The 21799-nt window shown below is 43.5% G+C and overlaps 1 protein-coding gene across 1 annotated transcript in view; it reads right to left on the reverse strand.

The window, feature by feature from the left end:
- Positions 1 to 2445: 2445 nt before the first annotated feature.
- F13A1 (coagulation factor XIII A chain) overlaps positions 2446 to 21799 on the reverse strand; it is a 61288-nt gene continuing 41934 nt past the window's right edge. The window contains exons 8-14 of the mRNA XM_084280527.1: positions 20357 to 20460; positions 19466 to 19554; positions 18347 to 18500; positions 17500 to 17787; positions 13198 to 13358; positions 10121 to 10257; positions 2446 to 2963 (exon numbers count right to left, since the gene is read on the reverse strand). Coding sequence (XP_084136653.1) covers positions 2819 to 2963; positions 10121 to 10257; positions 13198 to 13358; positions 17500 to 17787; positions 18347 to 18500; positions 19466 to 19554; positions 20357 to 20460 — 1078 coding nt within the window. The 3' untranslated portion in view covers positions 2446 to 2818. The remainder of the gene's footprint in view (positions 2964 to 10120; positions 10258 to 13197; positions 13359 to 17499; positions 17788 to 18346; positions 18501 to 19465; positions 19555 to 20356; positions 20461 to 21799) is intronic.

Consider the following 21799-nt stretch of genomic DNA (forward strand, 5'->3'; position numbering starts at 1 on the left):
CAGCACTCACTGCTGCCTCAGTCAGATTTCGCCCAAGATTCATGTGACAGCCCATCCATGAGTTGACGGGTGGCTGAAATCCCAGAGGAGATCCTTGCTTTGTCCTTGGGTTTTTGTGAACACTTCTGTACCGAGCAAGTGGGCTGGAGCTGCCAACAGCTGCCGACACCCCTGGCCTCTGGTCCCAGTCATCACTGAACTTCTCTTTACTTCAATATACCCCTCTGTAAGCCACTAACAGAAATACTTCCTGCCACCTGGAGAACATTGTTCAGCTTAATGGTTGTGAGTAAAATGCCTTGAAATATTTAGTCGAGACAAACGCGCTTTAGAGGCGGGATGCAGGTAAGGCTTAATTAGGAGCATACCAGCCACTTAATGGCCCTGACATGTTAATGCCATTTCCAGAGGAATCTGGGAATACTCTTTGCTGGCACTGTGACATGCTCTGGGAATTGCCACCTTCTCCGATGCATTAGGTAGTCAGTTGTTAAAACACAAAGAAAAACAAAGGCAAATAGTTAAAATGAGTCTATAAATGGTTGCTTGTAGGTTTGCTTTGTTTATTTGAAATAAAGGTAGGGTTTGTTTGTTTGATTTTTGAAATAAAGGTAGGGTTTTTTCCTTAGCACCAAAAAAGGCACCTTTATTAACATGGCTCTGAAGTAAAGTTTTTAACTTTCACAATTAAGACGCAGCAAGTGGTGTCTGTAGTGCTGCTATGTAGAAACAATTGATCAACATACAGAACTCAAGACACGAGTACAATCAGATATGCTTTATTTCAAACTCTTAATACACTGTGGTTATAAAAAGCCTGGAATTGAAAGCATTTATATGCAAGAGCAAAAAATGGATAATTGGAGGATGTAGACTCTGCTAGGACTGCTTAATTACTTAACAGAGATTGTCACCTTGCATTTACAACACACTGTTCAGTCCCTGGCACCCCAGAGGATGTATTTGGGAGATTCTGACATTGCAGAGTTTCTAATGTGGTCACATAAGCTGTATAAAATGAGTGCATGCCTATACCTGAAGTGAAAGTTGCCAAAAGCTTGGTGTTCCTGGATCCAAGGGTATGCTCCTTGAGGATACGAGGTGGTGTGAATCTCTGCTTTGTTCCACATACCTTAGCAAAAGAGCAACCTGCCTTTTACCCCTCCTGGGACTTGCTAACTTTTAAGAGCTGGTCACAGGTTTTGCAGGAGGCAATGTGTGGGAAGAAGAGGACCAGGAGGCAAGTAACTTCCTTTGCTTTCTTCACTAATGAGACCACAAAATGACACATCCATACACAGCACAAGAAAGCCCCAGTGTTTAATGAGCGTGAGGCTTCTTTTAACTTCTTTGGAAGCTCAGTTAGCTCACCTCTGCTGCTAGTATGGGATGTGCTCTTATGCACTGTGGCCAGCAGAGAAGAGTTGCCACAGGTTGTGGAACGTCTTGTGGAAAAAGATCCCGAAAAGGATTTCAGGGGAGATGGGAAATTAACACACCCCCCACTCTTGCTGCCCTAGCACGATGGGTTACATGGCTTAGGACGGAGTGGTACCCTGCATGGAAACTAATGGAAAGCAGATTCAGTGCAGCTTCTGGACCAGAAGGTCTTCAGGGGAGGAGCAATGCCTTGGGAGGTTCCACCGTACCTGACAGAAATATGCTGTGAGAAGGGCAGGAAGCAGACCCATCTTGGGAAGTTTCTGACTTTTAGGCTACATCTTTATTCCATTTGCAACTGTTTGTCCCTCTTTCTTCCTGGGGTTGCCCATGTAACAGGACTTCATTCTGCAGTGGCTGTGATTCCAAGGAAACTTCCAGGTATTAGTTTAGTCTAGACTCATGCCCCCGAAGCAGCTCCAATGCAGGATGTTTGTGGGGCTCACAGAAGACCCTTGCACTGCCTCCTCCATTCCTCTCTCCTTCACCCTATTTACCAGCTGTCAGAGTCTGGACTGCTCTGGGGCGGGGAACCCCCCAACACACATACGGGAAAGGGAGCAACAGAATGGGGTTTAGGGGAGAAGAAAGGGATGAAGAGAGACCACACCATACAAAAGCAATGTGGCCAAGAAATGCAAGTTTGGTGTGATGAACTCTGAGCAGGGGCATGAAAAACTAGATTTTCATCAAGCAGAGGAGAAGAACAGTATTAACAACAGCGTCTGAGGTGGGATGAGGGCATGAAATAAAGAGGTGAGTACACGTGGAAGAGTAAAACAAAAAGCATGGGGGAGCAGCAAGAGTAAACAAAGAGATGGGAATATGCCAGAGGTGACACCTCCTGAGAGATGCTTCCAGCAAAGTGAGCTCTCCATGAACTGGAAAATTCTAACATTTTAAGGTAACGCAGCCCCTTTAGCTGGAAATACCTGGGTTTATTGCAGCCTGAATGATCTACCATAAGGTTGTGTAATTCAGTCTAAGAATTTATAACGCTGGGTTCTTTTTTTCTCCTTTTCAGTGAAATATCAGGACTTAATTAAAACTAAAGTTCAGACCACTTTCATGAATGGAGAGCTTTCCAGATTCCTCTGAAGCACTAATGCAAAAGACCATAAATATGAGTGAACTATAGGAATAATATGGCCTAGAATTGCCTTAATTACATATATCTAATTTTAAATCATTCACTATCCAGGTGATTTCTCATGTTTTACTCAGTGTTACCAATTACTTTATCCAATTGTATTCAGCACAAGGATGACCAAATTAACAATGAGTAGATTTCTACCTCTTTTTTTTTTTTTCTTTCTTCCCCTTTCCACCATGATATTTTGAAATATAGCTAAATGTGAGATGAAGGCAGCACCTTTGATCATGGCTTCTGAATCTGGACGTTCAGCTCACCATACACATGCCTCAAAGCATCACAATTCAGGCTTGCAATCAGCTTTCGTAACCCTGGTTGTTTTGGGATGCATTTTACTTCCCAGATCAAGGTAGAGTTCATTGGGATTTGCCTGTAGGGAAGAAGGAAAGTAACAATATTGTTGTCAGTCAGCCAATGCTCTCAAACTGACCCACCACTGAAGAAACTGGAGGTGGACAATATAACAGGTCTCAAATTGTTTGTTTCACACATTCTCATAAGTGCATTATAAACTATTCCCTCCATCTTCCTTTCCTCATGGAACTAACTCTGTCAAAGCCTTTTCTAGCCTTTCTTCAGGCTAATTTTAAATTTCCAAAATGAATCAGTTTTTCTCTGCCTCCTGTCACTTTCTCTCATGATCACTTTCAGAATTACATTCTTTATAGCTAACATTTTTTTTCTACTTTATAATAATTCTGTGTTACCTGTTTATTATAGATATAACCTGTTGGTAATTCCTTAAACCTGTTGGTAATTCCTTGTTACAAAGTGTCCAGGGCATTCCCATGTAAACCCAATGCAGAGTTGATGAGATGCTGAGCCACTCACTAACTCTGACCCTGTACCACCCTGCCATGGCTGTAAAATCAGCAGATGTCCTCACTGGCCACTTCAGGTGACTTTTTCATGTCCATACAAACAAATCAAAGTGTTCTTGGGAGTCCTGCTGTTAGCAGTTAGTCTTTTACATTATGTATGACTCTTGATAACTCATACTATAAAGCAACTATATTCTGCACTACTCTTGATTTTCAATTTTTGTAAAAATTAAGATCTATGGAAAGCCTCACGTGTTGGGCTTCCATGTTTTCTCAGTGCTTTCACTGTGTTCTGTGTGCACATTTTGAAGGTTAATATTCATTGATTAATTTTGTTTGGGGGATATCAGGATCCAGCTGCTCCAAAGGAACCAATGGAGAGGGTAGTGCAGCTATATGTAAAAACGAATGCTCTTTTCCTTCAGCATTAAGAGGATAACGAATTTAGCCAGGGTTCTCACCTCACATGGCTATGGTATTCTGCAAACAACTGAATGAAGTGAGATGAAAGTAAGTCTAAAATGTATACACTGTTTCAAATTCTCATCTGCTAGGATTTGGCTCTCAGGTGCAATGTCCTGTGCCAGGGTCAGGACAGAAATGACTGTCCAGGCTTAGCACAAGTTGCCACAGGACAAGAAATCTTAGTTAGCTCTAAATGAGCAAGCCTGGGATCTTCACACCTCAGTATTTGTTCCAAAGCAGGTTCTGAGGGATTCTAGCTCCTTAGAGCTTAGCTTAGGTATCTCCACATGGCCCTGCATTGCATTTTGCATATACAGTCATAGGTACCCTGAGGCACGGACCTACTTTTAGAAAAAAAAAAAATGAAGGAAGATCGTATATCAGATGTGAGCATGTGCAGACCAGTTCCAGCAAGTGTTTTGCCTCTTTTTATCTTTGTTCTTAGTGAGAGATATTCTGTTCCCCTTAGCTGGCCTTCCTGCTCCACCAAATGTCCACTAAAATGTTAGCAAGATCAAGCAATGACTTCAATTTCTGTGTGAGGTTAAATACCTTCTTAAATTTAGAGTTTATGGGCATGACCTGCAAGACATTATCTGGCTGGAAAGTGAAGGAGATATACAAGCTACTGTGCAGCAAGGTTTGATCTACTTTCCTGAACACTTGGGGCCCAGATTCTCTAAGCATAAAGGCTGCCAGGTGACATCTTCACAAGGCCACAATGAGAGAGGGCAGAATTGCCACCTCTAATTTATAGTGCTATAATCTCTGCATATATATATATATATATATTTCAAAGAAACATAGAATGGTTTGGGATGGAAGGGACCTAGAATCATCTAGTTCCAACCCCTCCTAGTGCCATGGGCAGGGACACTGTCCACTAGACCAGGTTGCCCGAAGCCCCATCCAACCTGGCCTTGGACACTGCATGGAAGGGAGCAGCCACAGCTTCTCTGGGCAGCCTGTGCCAGGCCCTCACCACACTCACAATAAAGTATTTCTTTTTAATATCTAACCAAAATCTAACCTCTTTCAGACTAAGGCTGTTATCCTTTGTCCTATTATCACTCCGTGATAAACTGCCCCTGTCCAACTTTCCTCTAGGTCCCCTTTAGGTACTGGAAGACTGCAGTAAGGTCTCACCAGAGCCTTCTCTTCTCCAGGCTGAACAAGCCCAACTCTCTCAGTCTATCCCATAGCCTGTCTCTTCAGCCCCCAATCATTTGATCTCTTGAGGTACCTTCCGACCCCTCCCTTCCAATCCCTTCTGTGATTCTGTGATCTTTGTGGCCCTCCTCTGGACTCCCTCCAACAGCTCTGTTTCTTTCTTGTACTGGGAAGCCTAGAGCTAGATGCAGTATTCCAGGTGGGTCTCACAAGAGCCAAGTAGAGAGGAAGGATCACCTCCCTTGACCTGTTGGTCATGCTTATTTTGATGCAGCCCAGGACACAGTCGTCCTTCTGGCCTCAAGCCTACATTGCTGGGCCATGTTGAGCTTCCCGTTCACCAACACCTCCAAGTCCTACTGCTCAGGGCTGCTCTCAATCCATTCTCCACCTGGCCCCTATTTGTGCTTGGGATTGCCCTGACCCATGCGCAGGACCTTGCACTTGGCCTTGTTGATCTCCATGAAGTTCGTGTGGGCTCACATCTCAAGCCTGTCAAGGTCCCTCTGGACAGCATCCTTTCTCTCCAGCATGTCAACTGCACCACAGAGCTTGGCAAAATTTTTGAAGGTGCACTCAACCCCACTGTCCATGTCACTGACAAAGAAGTTAAATCATGCCGGTCCCAGTACAATTGGACATTAAGCTGTGGACTGCAATTCTGAGCAATTCCTTGTCCACTGAGCAGTCCATCCATCAAATCCATGCCTCTCCAATTTAGAGACAAGGTTGTCCTGCAGGACAGTGTCAAATGCTTTGCACAAGTCCGGATAGATGGCTCAGTTGCCCTTCCCTTATCCAGCAATGCTGCAATGCCATTCTAGAAGGCAACCAAATCTGACAGGCATGATTTACCCTTAGTAGAGCCCTGTTGGCTGTCCACAACCACCTCCTTATTTCCATGTGCCTCAGCATAGTTTCCAGGAGGTTCTGCTGCATGATCCAGCTACAGAGATGAGACTGACCGGCCTGTAGTTCCCTGGGTCTTCCTTTTTACTTCCTTAAAAATAAGGATTGTGTTTCTCATTTTCCAGTCAGTGGGAACTTGATGGAATAATGGTTTAGTAACTTCACCTGTCAGTTCCCTCAGGACCCAGAGATTCATATCATTAGCTACCGTGGTCTTGTACACCTTTGGGTTCCTTAGATGGTCTTGAACCTGATCTTGTCCTGCAGTGGGTGGTTCTTCATTCTCCCAGTCCTTGCCTTTGCCTTCTGAGGCTTGGATGGTATGGCTAGAATATTTTTTATTGAAGACTGAGGGAAAAAATCATTAAGTAGCTCAGCCTTCTCTATGTCCTGCATAACCAGATCTCCTGTTTCTTTCTGGAGAAGGCCTACATTTTCCCTAATCATCTTTTTACCATTAATGTACCTATAGAAGCTTTTCTTGTTGCCCTTGATGTCCCTGGCCAGATTTAGTTCTATCGGGACTTTATCTTTCCTAACCTGATCCCTGGCTGCTTGGACAGTTTCTCTGTACTCCTCCCAGGCTACCTGCCCTTGGTTTTACCCTGCATAAGCTTCCTTTTTGAGTTTGAGTATGCCCAGGAGCTCCTTGTTCATCCACGCAGGCATCCCGGTGTTTTTGCCTGACTTCTACTTTGCTGGGATGCATCACTCTCAAGCTTTGAGGAGGAGGTAGTCCTTGAATACTAAGCAGCCTTCTTGGGCTCTGTCCTCCAGGGCTTTGTTCCATGGTACCCTACCAAGCAGGCTCCTGAAGAGGCCAGACTCTTGCTCTCCCAAAGTCCAGGGTGGTGAGCTTGCTGTGTGCCCTCCTCTCTACCCTGAGGATCTTGAACACCTTTTCTTGAACAAGGTCCAGCATGGCACGTCTCCTTGTTGGCTCCTCTATCACTTGAAAAAGTAAGCTCTCATCAATGCATTCCAGGAACCTCCTTGATTGCTTATGTTCTGCTGCGTTATCCCTCCAAACAGATATGTCCTGGCTCTGACCAGGACAGAGTTAACTTCCCCATAGAGCTGGCCCAGGCTGTTTTCCACACCTCGTGACATCACACCCCCATAAAAGGGGCTGGGTGGGTAGGGGTGGGTCTGCGCAGCTCAGGAGCAGTCTGAGTGTGGTTGGTCTGTCAGTCCTGGAGTCAGTGAAGTGCTCTCTGTTATCCCCACGTGTGTATTCTGTCACAAGCTCTATTGTTCTCCTCACTGTGTTGTCAGTAACTGTTCTTATCCCAACCTTCCGGGCTTTGTCTGTTTCTCATCCTGGGAGAGGGGTGACCAAGCAGCATGTGTTGCTCTGCTGCTGCCTGGGGCAGAACCATGACAGATACCAGAGTGACTGAAATCCCCTATGAGGATCAGGGCTTGTGAATTTGAGGCTGCTCTTATCTGTCCATAGAAGGCTTCATCCACTTGATCTTTCTGGTCCAGTAGCCTGTAGCAGACCCCCAAGATAATGTACCCTGCCCTTCCTTTAATCCTGACCCATAAGCTCTCTGTCAGCTCCTCATCCATCCCTAGGCAGAGAGAGCTCCATGCACTACAGTTGGTCACTGATACAGGGGTGACACCCCCTCCTCATTTCCCCTGCCTGTCCTTCCTAACGAGCCTGTATCTCTCCATCCCAATACTCCAGTCATAGAAGCAAACCCACCATGTCTCTCTGATGCCAGTAAGACCACAGCCCTGCAGGCACACACACATCTCCAACTCCTCTTATTTGTTTCCCAGGCTATGTGTGTTTCCACAGAGATATTTAAGTTGGGCTCCTGATGAAGCTGACTGGTCAGCATTCCTTTGTGCTCTCCTGATGACCTGGGATCCTTGTCCTGAGGCTCTGCAATCCTTCTTGATACTCATCAGACTGCTCCTAGCTATATCATTGGTGCCCACATATTTACATATATTTACATATGTGTGCAGGAAGACAACAGCTGTGTTAGGGAACTAAACCCACCTTTTATTGTTTCTCTACCTCCTACTTCTAAAACAACTTGCTTCTCTCTACAAATGCTAATACGAGCTGAGATTTGACTTGTAGAAACACCCAAAGCTAACCTGCTAGTGCAAATGCATGCTTGGCTAAAACCCTTTTAACACTATCCATCACTGCCTGGTTATCTCTCATCTGTCATGCACAGACTATGTCCTGTGTAGGAACTGATGCTGCCAAAGGCTTTTCCATACATAAGTCATGATTCTCATCTATCTGAGGCTAATTATCTATCTACCTATCTAACTATCTATCTAGTCTTCATGAATGGTCAATACTGAAGTCCCCAAGCCACTTCATTCACAGAATAATGTCACACATACTTGTTTTGTGGAGTCACCCAAGTGACACATAAAAGCTACCTTAAAAATACAAACAGATCAAAATTCTCATCTCTACAAAGAATTGCAGAACTACATCCCATGTGTGACAGTCCCTGATGGACAGAGAAGTAGTGGAAGGGTGGGGAAAGCCCAGAATAGGTTTAATTCTCTTTGCAAATGGAGTAAAGCCACCCTAATCTGATTTTCCTGGGAGAGAATTCAGTGATGAATGGTTCTGTGTAATATGCTGAGCCATCACCACACAAGAGCCATTTATCACTCTGAATGCACCGAGGCAAATATGATTATTATTTAAATAAACTACAACTGCCCCCTGTTCTGTCCTCTGTGTGTATAACCTGCAGCCGTCATTCATCTCAGAGAAGTTAAATCTTCAAATGACTAAGCTGATGCATTTCCATCTTAAATGATACCAAGGGCACTCCTGAGAAGGCGAACAACGTGGGGACTCGAAGGAAAATGACGTCTGTTCTGTGAGTCATTTTTCTCCCTAACTCCAGCGCCTTTGATACACCTGACAACTTCTGCATCCTTGAAGGTGAGAACAGCCCGTGGCAGCTTCTGGATTCAGAAGGATGCAGAACAACAGGGGAGGCTGGCACAGCTGGGCAGCGATGAGGGCTATTGCTGTAACTTGTCTAACTCATGTGGACTGTGCTGAGTCATGTTCAGCAGTGTCTGTGACATACCACGTGCACAAAGCAAGCACAGTATGATACCCTTTCACAGTCATTTTTCCAGCCAGCCCCACTCTGGAGACTGGTTTTGATCTTTTTATCCCTGGCCCAGGTGCAATAAGGCTCAGACCTCCCCTGCAGGCTGCAGATAATGCTGACAATTTATGCAGCTCCTGAAGCACAGGCAATTTTTCAAACTCCTTTTGCACACACCTGGGGACCGTCAGCTCAGGTAATGACAGATACCATTGCTTTGGCTGCCCAAGACTAAGTAATGGCTGTGAAATTTTCCAAGGATCTCAGTTATATATCCTCTAACTGGCTAGTGCTGAGCTTACAACACTGAACTCGGAGAGAAAGAGGTTTGGAAAACAACTTGCTTAGCATATGAGTACCACCGTGTCAGTATGAGGTGCAACTCTGTGTGTAATGAAGGTGGCTGAAGGACTCTCCTCTTTCTTGGGCTTGGGAACACACCTCTGTGCCTGGCAGCCCTCTGCAGTGGTGCTACAGGGGGAGCTGTGTGCTTGCACACCCGCTGCAGCCAGACCAGAGGGCTCTGCTGCATCCCACACACATTTCGCGTCTTGACATCAGCTGCAAAGATCATCTGAGGTACCCGAGCGTCTTGTATAATCATGATTAACATGAGTGGAGAAAGGCCCTTTTTGAAAAACAGCACAGGGCTTGATTTGCACATACTGAGTAAGTGGCATCAAACACTTTGTGTGTAGGATAAACCTGTCTGTCTTTCTGTGATAGCAGCTCGTAGGTGCTATTGTCGAGCGCTAAAAACAATGTAATACAGTGAAAAACTAACCTCAGGCTGCATTAGCAACTCCCCACAACCAGTATCCCCATCCTCCAATGCTCGTTCTGAACAGATGAAATGCTCTCAGTCTCTGCACAGTCTCTCTGGTCAGCCAGACTTCTGACTACTGAGACCTATTGCTCCCCTGTGTATTGAATTCTAAAGTAAAGAGAGAGCATCTGAATTGAATTACTCAGTGCAGCATTAAGTGTCCCTTGTGAGCTCCCTCCTGTGACCAGGCTGGGGACGAACTCCCAGCTAGTTGTGCTTTTGTCCCTACCTGAACTCCTTTTTCATTGTTCTCAGCACGCCGGGTCCCTCAAGGCGGAGTGTGACGTTCTCCAGGGTTTGTTTCAGAGGGTTGATGAATTCCACAGTCACGGACATTTCTTTACCAGCTACCGTCTCACCTTGGGTCTGCAAGACAAGGAAAGGACAGCGCTGCACAAGCTGATAATAAAATGCTCCCCGGTGAAATCTGTGGGGTTACATACACAGTATTGGCAAGGAAGGAGAGGAGGGGGAATGGAGCACACAAGCAGAGCAAACCTAGTCATAGGAAAATTGTTGGATGGGCCCATAGGTACCATGCAGATTTTTCTACCCAATCAATCTTCCCTCAAGCCACATGGCAGGTCAAGAGGCAGGACCTCATTTCCACAGGAAAAAAGCCAGAAATCTGCATGTGCAGACCTGGAGCCGAGTGTCTAAGGGAGGGCAAGTCTAGCATAGGAGGTCTGTCTCCCAGGCTTTGCACCCCCTCCCTAGGCTCCCCACCAGCACTGAAGTACAGAGCCCACTCAGGACATAAGGCCCAGAAGAGAAGAGCAGGTCTTCCTAGCCTAAATAGGGAACATCAGGTCACACCCCCAAAAAGTGTTGTGCCTGTCGCCTCCCTGCCTTGCAACCAACCATCTCTCGTGCTCCATGTAGACCTGAGTGTCAGTCGTCCTACAAAACCGTTACAGAGCAAAAAAGGAAATATATTTTGCACTGGAAGATATTAAACTGCGAGACTAATGAGCAGTGATTGCATTGACTGCCACGTGCATCACAGCACACAGCTGAAAGGATCTGTCTGTCCCTCCAAATCCCTGCCGGTAGTACAGCTGCCTGGAAAACACCTCCACACGAACATGTTTTTAAACAAAGACCACATGCATGGGGATTTTTGGTTTGTGGGGTTTTATTTTCCCCTAGAAACAGAACATTTCTCACAGAATATAAAATGGTCAGGAAAGGGTTTTCACCTTACGGCTGGCAGATCCCATGGACTACTTTAAAGAGCCTTGAGAAATGTAACTAAGAAAATCTTGTCAATAAAGTGCTCTGCTGGGGTCTGCAGCCCTAGTTCGAGTTTTTAGCAAGTATGACAGTTGCAAAAAGCTGAAAAGACTCTAGTGTAAGAAATTGCTCTGCACCAAATACCAATATATTGAATGGAGTAAAGGATGAGATTCGCACAGCTAAGCTTTCAACATCATTTAGCCACCTGAATTTGCAAAAAGACATCAGTGACATTTTCAGAAATCCTAGCCCAATTAGAGGTCTTATGTCCTCCTTATTGCAATTGCCCATTTAAGATCACTGTTATGTGGGAGGACTAAAAATCATCCTGAGCTCCCAGACATGCAACTGAGACCATGATATGTATTTGCTGAGCCTATTTTTGTAACCTGGTCTCAAGCTAAATTAGAATATGTGTAATTTCCTCAACTGTTAACTCTGACAATCTCCTCAGACCAACAGAGAGAGATCAAAGGTGTACCCAAAGACATGAGGGGAAGCACATTTTTTCATTTTTCTCTTTTACTCTCACATTAACAACTCCAGTCGGCCAGTCACATTCAATGAAGAAATCTGACAAGAAAACTGGGGAGACAGGCTTCCTCAGATTTCTTAAAAATGCAATAAAGCAGTTACCTATATAAATACACAGTCATATATACATTCACACACATACTCTTTAAAAATCCAGCTATTAAAATTTCAGCGTATTTTCACACAGCACAAGGAAACAGAGAAAGACAAACTCAGTTTTACCAGAAAACATGGCTATTGGATCACAACCTATCCTGTATACTAAACATCCTTTCTTCATAACAACAGGGAGGATAAACTGTCATGAAGCTGAAATTGAGGATGCTTTATAAGATGTTCTGTTTAAGTACTGAATTGAAAGAACTCTCTAGTTTTAAAACTTGGTTATTGAAGAAAGGTATTAAGAAGAGTTTCTCCCTCTTGTTTACCTCCTCTGCAGAATGCTCAGTAAACCAAAAAGCTTTTGTTTGAAAATACCAGTAATCCGACCAGATCATTGTGACATTTCTGCACATCATGAAATGGAGTGGATTTTTTAAAATTATTTTTTTTTCCAAACTTCACTGTAGTTTTGATCTATGTTTTTTAGAACATTTTTCTGCAGAAGGTTGTGGTTACTACATAAATTATTATATGGAAACCTGAACATTAGTTCAAATAAATATACAGGGGGAGAAATATCTATAAACTTAGATTTCTTTCAAAGTCCTGAATTTTAGAGAGCTGCACTGATGTTTATATAAAGCTTCCTGAACAGGTGTTCTGATTTGTTTTTTCACATTAGGCAAAAAGCAGATCCAAATGACATCATTCAAAGCAGATGAAGGCTCTGTGCTTTTGAAAATGAAGCAATTGATTTGGATGCCCAGTTATAAATTGAGAACTCAATCTCAGTCCTGCCTTTGACATATGCCATATGACATAGGGACCTTGTCCTATCACGAACATACACTTCTACATTTCCGTGGGTACTGTGCCACCATCTGCAGAAATGCTTGACCTTTCAGGGAACTCCACTGGCAGCAAAGCACTGAAATCCTGAAATAAATGTCTTAAATTGACTCTGCATGCCCAAGCTTGGGGAAACTTTCCACAGTACCTGCAGAAGTTGTCCAAGCATATTCACCTCAGTAGTAATGCCCTTCATGCTTCAGCAAGAGGCCTCTGTGCTGTGTTGCTTTAGATATAACTGACTTAAGAAGTAGTTCAAGACCTGAATGACCTGAGTGAGTAATCTCTCTTACCCTTATCCAGCTTTCTTTGACTTTTTTCGTCTCCTTCCTTCACTTGAGATCACTTCAGCTCTATACTACCAGTGACGCTGTCAGCCTCAGGGATTCTCAGAACAACATAAAACTTACCTATACACCCTCATACACTCCAGCCAGTTGCTACTGGTCCATGTTGGACTGCAGGTCCAATGTGCACACACAGACACATACACCCCTCCATCCCAGAAGTCATTGTGACAGCCTTGTGGAGAAGAGCCCACGCACAGCATGGTGGTTGCTCTCTCCCACCATAACCTTAAGTTACCTTGATCCGCAGGGTGGGAATTTCCAGGACTGCTGCCTTCTGCATGGCCAGAATCTTCCCTGTTTCATTGATCCGTGCCGTCACAAAGAAATGGAAGGAGGCTTGGTCCAGCAGATCACTCATGTACTCGCTTGATTTGATCAGAACATCGAAAGCGCTGGCTGAGGGGGGAAACAGGAGAGAAAAAAGGCATCTGAAGGCTAACTGCTCCTCCCATCAAGGCCAGGGCCAGTTACACAAATACCTTGGAAAAAAGGTGGCCCACAACCAAAGAATGGCTTTGCAGGTTTTTTTCCCCGAACTATCTTAATGTCTTTTATCTCACCGTTCACCCTCTTATCTCAGCCTCTTTCCATTTAGACTGTGAGCTCCCTCACAGGCAGAAGCAAGTGCTGGGTTTGTGCACAGCTTCTGCCCAGTGCCCATCAGCATGGGCCCAGGTCACTGTTGAAGGTTTCTAGGCACTACCACAAAATGAGAAGCAAGACTGGCAATAAATAGCTCCTAGGCACAGAGGATCCAAACCGGCTTTTGAGTGTCGCCCTTGTAAATGCTTGCTCTTTCACTTTATTCCTGTGCTTTCTGTGCCTTTCTTCCTGGCAGAGGGATGCCACCAGGGATGACACCAGTGCAGCCACGGGATGTTGTGAGCCCATGCAGGCTACTTGGGAGACCACTTGCTCTCCAGGGCACGTCTGGATATCTGCCTTTGTCCTACACTGGACTTCCCTGCAAAATTTAGCAAGAAGGTCCTCCTGTCACCAGCGGAGCCTCCAGAGATCTTTTACATGCTCCCTGACAATAATTATCGGAAGAAACACGTCCCCCTAGGCTAGATGGTTGAGATGCAGGGACATTAATTTTAACCATATTGAACTGCAATTCCCAGGCCAACAGTGGTGTGAGAACGTGACGCAGAGAAGCAGACCTGCTAACTAAGTGACCGGGCAGAATATATAGATCTGGAGCTCTTGACTGTATAAACATTCATTGCAACCCAGGTAAACATATCAAGATCTCCCATCTGTTAACTGTGATTATTATTGATATTATATATTATTTGTATTGTATGTGTGACATGCACTGTACACACTGAGATAACTGAATTCAATTGGGTAAATGACATTCACTGCTTTTTCACTCTTTTGATCCACTCACATCCAAACCAGTTCCTTGATGTGGTTTCAAAGCTATTCCCTTGGTGGCCACCTGACCTGGATTTACCAGGCCAGCCTTAAATTTACTTGATGTGCTCCCCTTTCCTCCCTCCCTCTCACTCTGCATTTCTTGTAAAGGAATTTCCCATAATGCCCCAAACTGTAAATTATAAATCAGGCAAGGTATTTCTCATCTGTGCAAAGTAAACAAACAAATAAATAAGTTAGCCATGATCCAAGAGAAATTTGCTTTACAGTGGAAGGAAAGATGCACTTTTCTGTTTAAATTTAATACTACAGGTAAAAAAAAAATAATAATAGACTTCCATTTGCCTAGCGTTGGCTGTGCTGTTAAGTTGCCAGTACCACTTACTGCACCTAGGAAAGCCAAGGGAGACACAACATTGAGCTGCCTTATGGCTTTTTTTTTTCTTTTTTCAAAAAAATAGAGAAAACTAAATATAACCAAGTGGATGCGAGAGCACCTTTGAAGGCACTGGAAGGTTTAAGCTATTCAAATCCTCAAAGATGTTTTCAACCCACACAGTTCCTTTAATCATTATTCTGAAAACCATGCATTCGCTTCCTGTTTGAAAACTTAGTTTCATTCTTTCAGCAGCATGAGCTGGAAGAATGCCTTTGACACATCTTTATTATACTGTAATCTTTTGTTACTTTTATATATGTATATTTACACTTCTTGCTGTGAATGAAGCCTACAAATTCTGCCTGAGTGCCTTGGAAGGTATCTCCCTCCCCTCACACCCCTGACAAAGTATTCTCACACAGCTGCAAATGACCACGCTGCCTCCCTTCACAGCACCCATCTGCCCAGAAACCATTGCTGGTTGCAAACCTACTCCTTTCCAAGGCAAAGGCAAAGGCATTATTGCTCAGGTTTGATGTATCACCTTCAGAGGTGGCATACATTGTGAGGGTTTTTTGTCCCCTTGCAGAACAAACTGTCCCACAAGTTGATGGTTGTAGCTCAGATAAAAGCTAATTTCCACCTTGAAAGTTAGTAAATACCTTAAAACATGTTTCCTTAGCCAGAGACAGTGATGGAGGCATACTATGGGTACACATGCAAAAAAACCCATGCCATGTTCTCTCAGGTGCCTCTCTCCAGTCTGTGTTCACTCACTGTCAGTCAGCTCAGAGTTTCCAGCACAGTTTTGAGAAGCTTTTTGCAAACTTAGAAAAAAAACGAATTATGAGGCTCAGTGATGCTTAAACATCACCTATCCATTTCCTTTCTTGCCCAGGGGACATAGATGAGCCTCGAAGAACTGCAGAAACTGTGGCTTAGGTAATAACACCTTACACAGACTTCTGATGCAAGAGCAGATGTAAGTCCCAGAATCGAGCACAAAGTACAACCAGAAAGAGTAGCAGGTACTTGCACATCTCCTACAAGATGACTGAATTTTCCCCTGTTGAAGAAGTGGCACAGAATTTAGACTGAGCAGTTGACATTGATTTTTTTTTACTGTATCTAGCCAAGTCCCCCAAACTTTTGCAGCATTTCAGATCAAATATTTAGTAATTAATGCAAGCCAATATAAACCTCCACACTGTGTTTGGATATGCTGCATTGGAACAACCTAATGTCCATTTCCAGACTCCCCACAAAAGAGACAGGGAGTTAGAAAGAACCATCAAGCAGCCGTCAGGGCTTTGTTACAGACTGGAGGTAGAAATTTATTAACCTTCCCCTGTAGATCCCTGTAAGTGGAGTCCTACTTTCTGGAGATTAATCAGCTCCAAATGAAAATATGCAATTTTAGATAGTGCTCAAAGTGAGGAAGAAAGCAGAAGATTTTTAATTTTTTTCACAGTGCAGCAGGAACTGTGGTTCAGTGGAGGCTTCTCACTGAGACAAAAGTTGTCCTCTTTGAGGAGAGGGCTTGCAGTGTCTCCAGAACTAGGATGAGATAGACAAGACAGATGAGAAAGCTCAGAAGTCAGCTAGGGTTGCTCTAATCCAGCGCCAGACCCAGATCAAGAGGCTTCAGATCCTCTGGCCTCACAAAGTTCTTCCACTCCTGCTGCACTGAGCAGAGATTTTTTTGACCCAATGGCAGCATCAAGAAGGAAAAATCATTGTCCTGACTCTCTCAGTAGTGAACTCAAATGGAGCATCCTCTGACTTAGTCTCCATAAGAGCACATTCTCATCACTGTTGCTGAGCTGGAGGCACTGACCCAACAGCATAGGCCTGTCAGGAAAACAAGTGATTGGCAGTCACTTGCTGCTGGAGAAGCCAGGGATTTAAAACTATCCTTCTCCATAGCGCTTTGGAGTACAGCAGGTCCTCAACACTTGCTGACTGCTTTCCAAATGGGGCTGACATTGCTTCCATGACATAGATTGGTTATGTCAAAAATAAAAAAAGGAGAATATCCCTCATCCCTGCTTTGAGCAATGTAAATCCTGCCCTCAGACAAGTGAGCTAGGCTGCCAGGAACTGCTTTTCTCATGAGAAGAGGGAAGAAGGATCTCCCCACCGAAGTCCAGAGGACACTAGGAAAAGTGAACACTGCATCTGTAAAGATAACTTACCTTTTGAGTGCCTGCCCAGTTGACAAATGTCCCTGCTCTGCAATGGCACATTCTAATTACAGATCAACTTTTTAGATTATAAGTATGAAATCCTGAACCAGCCAGTCCTCCAAAGCCAGATGTGCGTCTCGACCTACTCTGATCTTGTAAATTTCTTCAAGATATGACAAGATATTCACCTTTTGTGCCCTGTAAATGGCACCCTGTGGGACCAGATCTTTTTCTTCACTCGCTGAGATACTGCTAGGAAGCTAAGGGTATGAAAAACAATACCTCTCAGCTCAATAACCACACTCCTTTACCTTCTTTTGTACTAAATAAGAAAAATTAACAATTCCCAAGCATATACCTTGGTGTAAGAGAGCATTATGCAGGGAGGAACATCCCCGAAAAAACAGTCTTGGCTCTAAATGATACTAGTAGCAGGGCCAGAGTTGAGAGTGGAGCCTCCTGATACTAAATAGAGTATCCTACTCCTAGATAATAGATTTGCATTTACCCATGGGTAAAAGACATTGGTGACAGTTAATGACACAGAGAAAAAAAAAGCTAGCAGGTTTGAAAACAACTATACAAGTCTTACATGAAGAGGGTTCCAGTTTTGCACTGAAAGAGTGTTTCTTGAATTCACTTTTTGTGACTCCTGTATAAAACACTATGTTGCCTGAAAGGTATGTAGTAGCTGTGTAGGAGTTGCGACTTTTGTTCCTGAAAGTTATGGTGACTTTGAAGTCACTGCCAAGGACTGCCTTTTGCACTTGGAAGACCATTTCAACATCTGTCTGTGGCTGATATGTGGTATCTTGGGTAGTTTGCTTTTTGACGCCGTACATCACAGCAGTCTCGAGAGCCAGTCTCTCCTCCGCTGAGCCTAGAAATGAATGAAAATGAAATTTAGAAGAGAAATTGGGGTACTGCATTAGCTCACTCACTGATCATAAGGGTGCATCTTCCACAGTTTGTCCTAGCTGAAATGAATGGATGAGGGCAGTGAACCTTCCTGTGGTGAGGGTAACATCAGCAGGACTTCACAAATTCCAAGTCTTAAAGATTCAAGGTGTATCAGATAAATTAACCTAGCTTAATTGATATTAATGGAACTACACCGATTTACTCTGTGCAAATATCTGTCCCAAGGAGGAAATTTCTAAACAGCTACATAGAAAGCCTTGAATTGTTTTGAATGCTTTGAGTTACTCCTTTATTTTCACTGCACCCTACTCAGTCCAAAGCATTCTGAGTAGCAAAGCTGTGCTATTTTCAAGACACCTGCAGTGTTTCTCGGATGGAGTTACAAATCAAGAGTTCCAGAGGGCACCTTGGCAGCTTTTCTTGCAGCTCCCTCAATGACAGAGGCACTGTAAATCCACCATCCAATATCAGACAGAGGTAAATATCCATAGACACAGTCCCACCCCATTTCAGGTTACCTTCTTGGAACTTGTACTCCTCAGTAATCTCCATCATTCCATCACCCCCGACTTCCTTGGTCACAATCAACTGCCCAATATGGCTTGTGTCGATTTTCTCTATCACTTGTGTTCCATTTTTCTCCCTCCTTGAATAAACAACATCACCATTCACCTATAAAATTAAATGAAAAAGGATTGAGATACATGGAAGTAGAGAGAGGAAGGGAAGCCGGCCTATCTCTCCTCTAAACAACAGCATGCTGAATTCACGTCCCATTAATTACTCTCATTGAAACTGGTCATATGCTACAACAATGACCAGATCAATTTTATTATTCGTAGCTTCAGAACATCAGACAGTATAAACTTGAGTAGGCTCTAGAGATATCATTAGGACTTGGGGTGCATGATTACAAATTCCTTGCACCAAAAAACTTTAGACCATAGAGAGGTAAATACTTCATAGACAAAATATCTTTATTCTCTTCTGTCCTAAGCTATATACAATTCAGTTAGAGAGCTTGCTCTACAGCTATTGCAGTTCTGGGCACACCAGCTCTGGTGGTACAAGAGGCTAAAACTCCAGACCAGGCCTTTTCCCTCCTCATGTAGATATTTCCCTCTCAGATCTGCCAGACTAACCAACCAAGTGAGCTCTTCTTGACCCACTGCAGAAAAAATGAACATGGTGAACAAAGACTTCTTTAAAATCACTGCAACCATTTTGACTGAAATAAGCAAAGGAACCTTAATATAAGCAGCTTTGCTGGCAAGCCTGAGAAGGAGGTAACAGCTAACAAGGGATGAAGATGAGCAGCTAGAGCTAGTGACTCATTTGTGAGCATAGCTGGAATATGGGATGGATAAATGGCCACAGCCAGAAGTTTCACCTGAGCCAGAGAGGCTTTTTCTGCTTATTACATTGGTGAGCAGAGATTAGAGAAATCTGTGTCATTCATTAGAGCCATACCACATCTATTAGCCTGCATGTCAAAATATAATTATGAGACTTGTCTTTGATGTGGAGTATATGTGAAGTAACTTTGCAGTCCATAAATTGCAGTGGAGCCCCATCTTCTGCCTCACCTATGGTCTCACTAACATCACTCAACATACTAAAAATTTTTGGGTAGGTACCTCAGCATAGACAAAGGGAGCATCAAATTGGAAGCAAACGTGACCATGTTTAATGGCTTGAACTGACGCTGGGCCACACCTGTACATACCTGTGGGGAGAAGACAAAGTGAGACATTAAATTAATTAAAACACATATAAAAATGTTATATTTTGTCAAAGAAAAACAATTCTTGGGGTTTGGTGAACCCTTTTGATAGTTTATGGGAACTCCTGACCAAGAAGTGAAAAGATTAACGTGTACTGCTAGCCCTCTAAGTAACACAGACTCAAGTCTGAAACAGTCTAATGGTTCAGTACCTTATGGCATTGTGAAGTCCACTGTAAGTCTCAAGTGCTTGAATGCAGTTAAAGATGATTTTGTTCAGAGCAGATAATTTTGGGAGGGCTCAGTTATACCACAGGCTGAGACACATCTCACTGCAAATTTGCTAAGAGTGTCTTTCAAGAACTGAGGAATCAGGGAATGGGAAGAAACAGCAGTGGCTTTTCACTTTTTCTCTCCTGCCTCCTGCCAGCTCAGGAAATTTAGCAAGGACTGCAGAAGCTGGCTGACACACAATGAAGGAGAATTAATTTAACCAGGGTCCTGTATAGCTTCTCTAAAATTTTAGAAGCCATCTTCCGGCAACAGACTCACATCTTTTCTGTACCAAGCAGGGCCTTTCTCATATGGGATTTTGTGCACATGCATCATAAACTGTGTTATAATAGGGACAGATTTGTTTTAGAATTCAAAACAAATCAGGAGGAGGCCCTGAACATAGACATGTGTGGTTATCTGGTGCAAGAAGTTGTCACTGGCTATATGGTGACACTGTCTTAGCTCATTGCTGCCCATAAAGAACACAAGCACTGGAAAGGAAGCTGAGGAGGGCTTTAAACAATCTTACCATCGCTAGTTTCTTGGGGTGTCCCATCAACAACCTGCCATCCTCCAAAACCAACAGGAAGATCAGGTCTGGCCATCCAAGCTTCATTCCAGCAATGATAGTTCCTTAGAGAAGAGATGAGACCAGAATGTTGAATTCTTGGAAAGACCCATACAGACCAAAACAAACCTGTGCATTTAATGTCCTGCCATTGCTCCAGTAACATTTGCCAATATATGTCTGAAAAAGTTGGCTCTTTTCAGAAAAGAGATTTTTAGGTCTAAAAGTTGGGACCTATCTGTTAAAATCTGAAGGCCACAATCTTTCATTGTACTTACTTGACTGCAAGTTGAAGAAGCTTTTTGATACTTCTACTGTGTTCTGAATGCAAATGTCTGAGAAAACTTGCCAGTGCTTGGAGATTGCTGGGGTATATGAAAAGTCTCACAAACTACAGTTGTTTCCAGCCAGACACCCCCACATCTGTCTGCCTTCTAAAGCAAGCTTTGAATTTTATTGAAGCCACTGAAGCTTGGTCTGCTTTATAACTATTAAGACTGAAGCTTTGGCACTTCTGAAGAGATTTCAGAATCAATTCCACCAACATACAGTGTGTAGCTTTGTTTTCTTGGCTCAAAACAAACATGCTTAGCTGATTTTCATGTTGGGTGAGAAAAGGTTATATTCATAAGAATATCCACATTGTGGATTCTTTACAAGATCTTCCCAGTCAGTCATGCCGATAAGGGAGGTCAGATCTAGAACACTCAGCTTTCCATAAAACCCACCTAAAATCACTGTGGGCCAAGCCTTGCCTTTAGGGCCCAGGACAGTATGCTAAAAGGGAAATTTCTGAGAGTGGTTCATCTAGGTCCTCAAGGCTGAAATGCCCTCACTTGGCTGAATGCTCAGGAAAAGAAGTAAAAACACTACAGCACCATCACACGGTTTGCCCAGGATGTTTCAAAGATGAGCAGAAAAGACAGACAGAACTTGTAAATTCCTGCAATGCTACTGGCGTTCAAGGGAGAGCACAAGCAAGAAAAAAACCCCAAAACAATCTAGGAAGAGGGTTGTGAAGTAAAGCCAACAAAGTGTTCAAACTTCATTGCTGCAACAAATAAAACAAAGGAGGGAATAGAGGGGCAAATTTGCTTTCAATTTATACATATCCTCCAGCAGATATGAACAAAATTACATCCGTGTAGCTGCTGATACAGCCCCTAGAACATGCAATGATATTAGCAACCAAAATGAGGATTGTTAAACTCTGAACATTTCATTAATAATGGGTGAAAACCAGCCATGGAGCAGAGTCAGAAGGATCTGAGGTTTGTCTAACAAGACATTTCAAAGTGGAAATGAAAGCTTGGATCAGGGTAAAACTTGTCAGTTAGGAGAGTTAATGAAGCAGCACTACAGAAAAAAAGAATTATTCAAGGAAAATGACGCACACTCAGAGAA

Source organism: Gallinula chloropus (assembly GCF_964237585.1).
Source record: "Gallinula chloropus genome assembly, chromosome: 2".
Lineage (NCBI taxonomy): Eukaryota > Metazoa > Chordata > Aves > Gruiformes > Rallidae > Gallinula > Gallinula chloropus.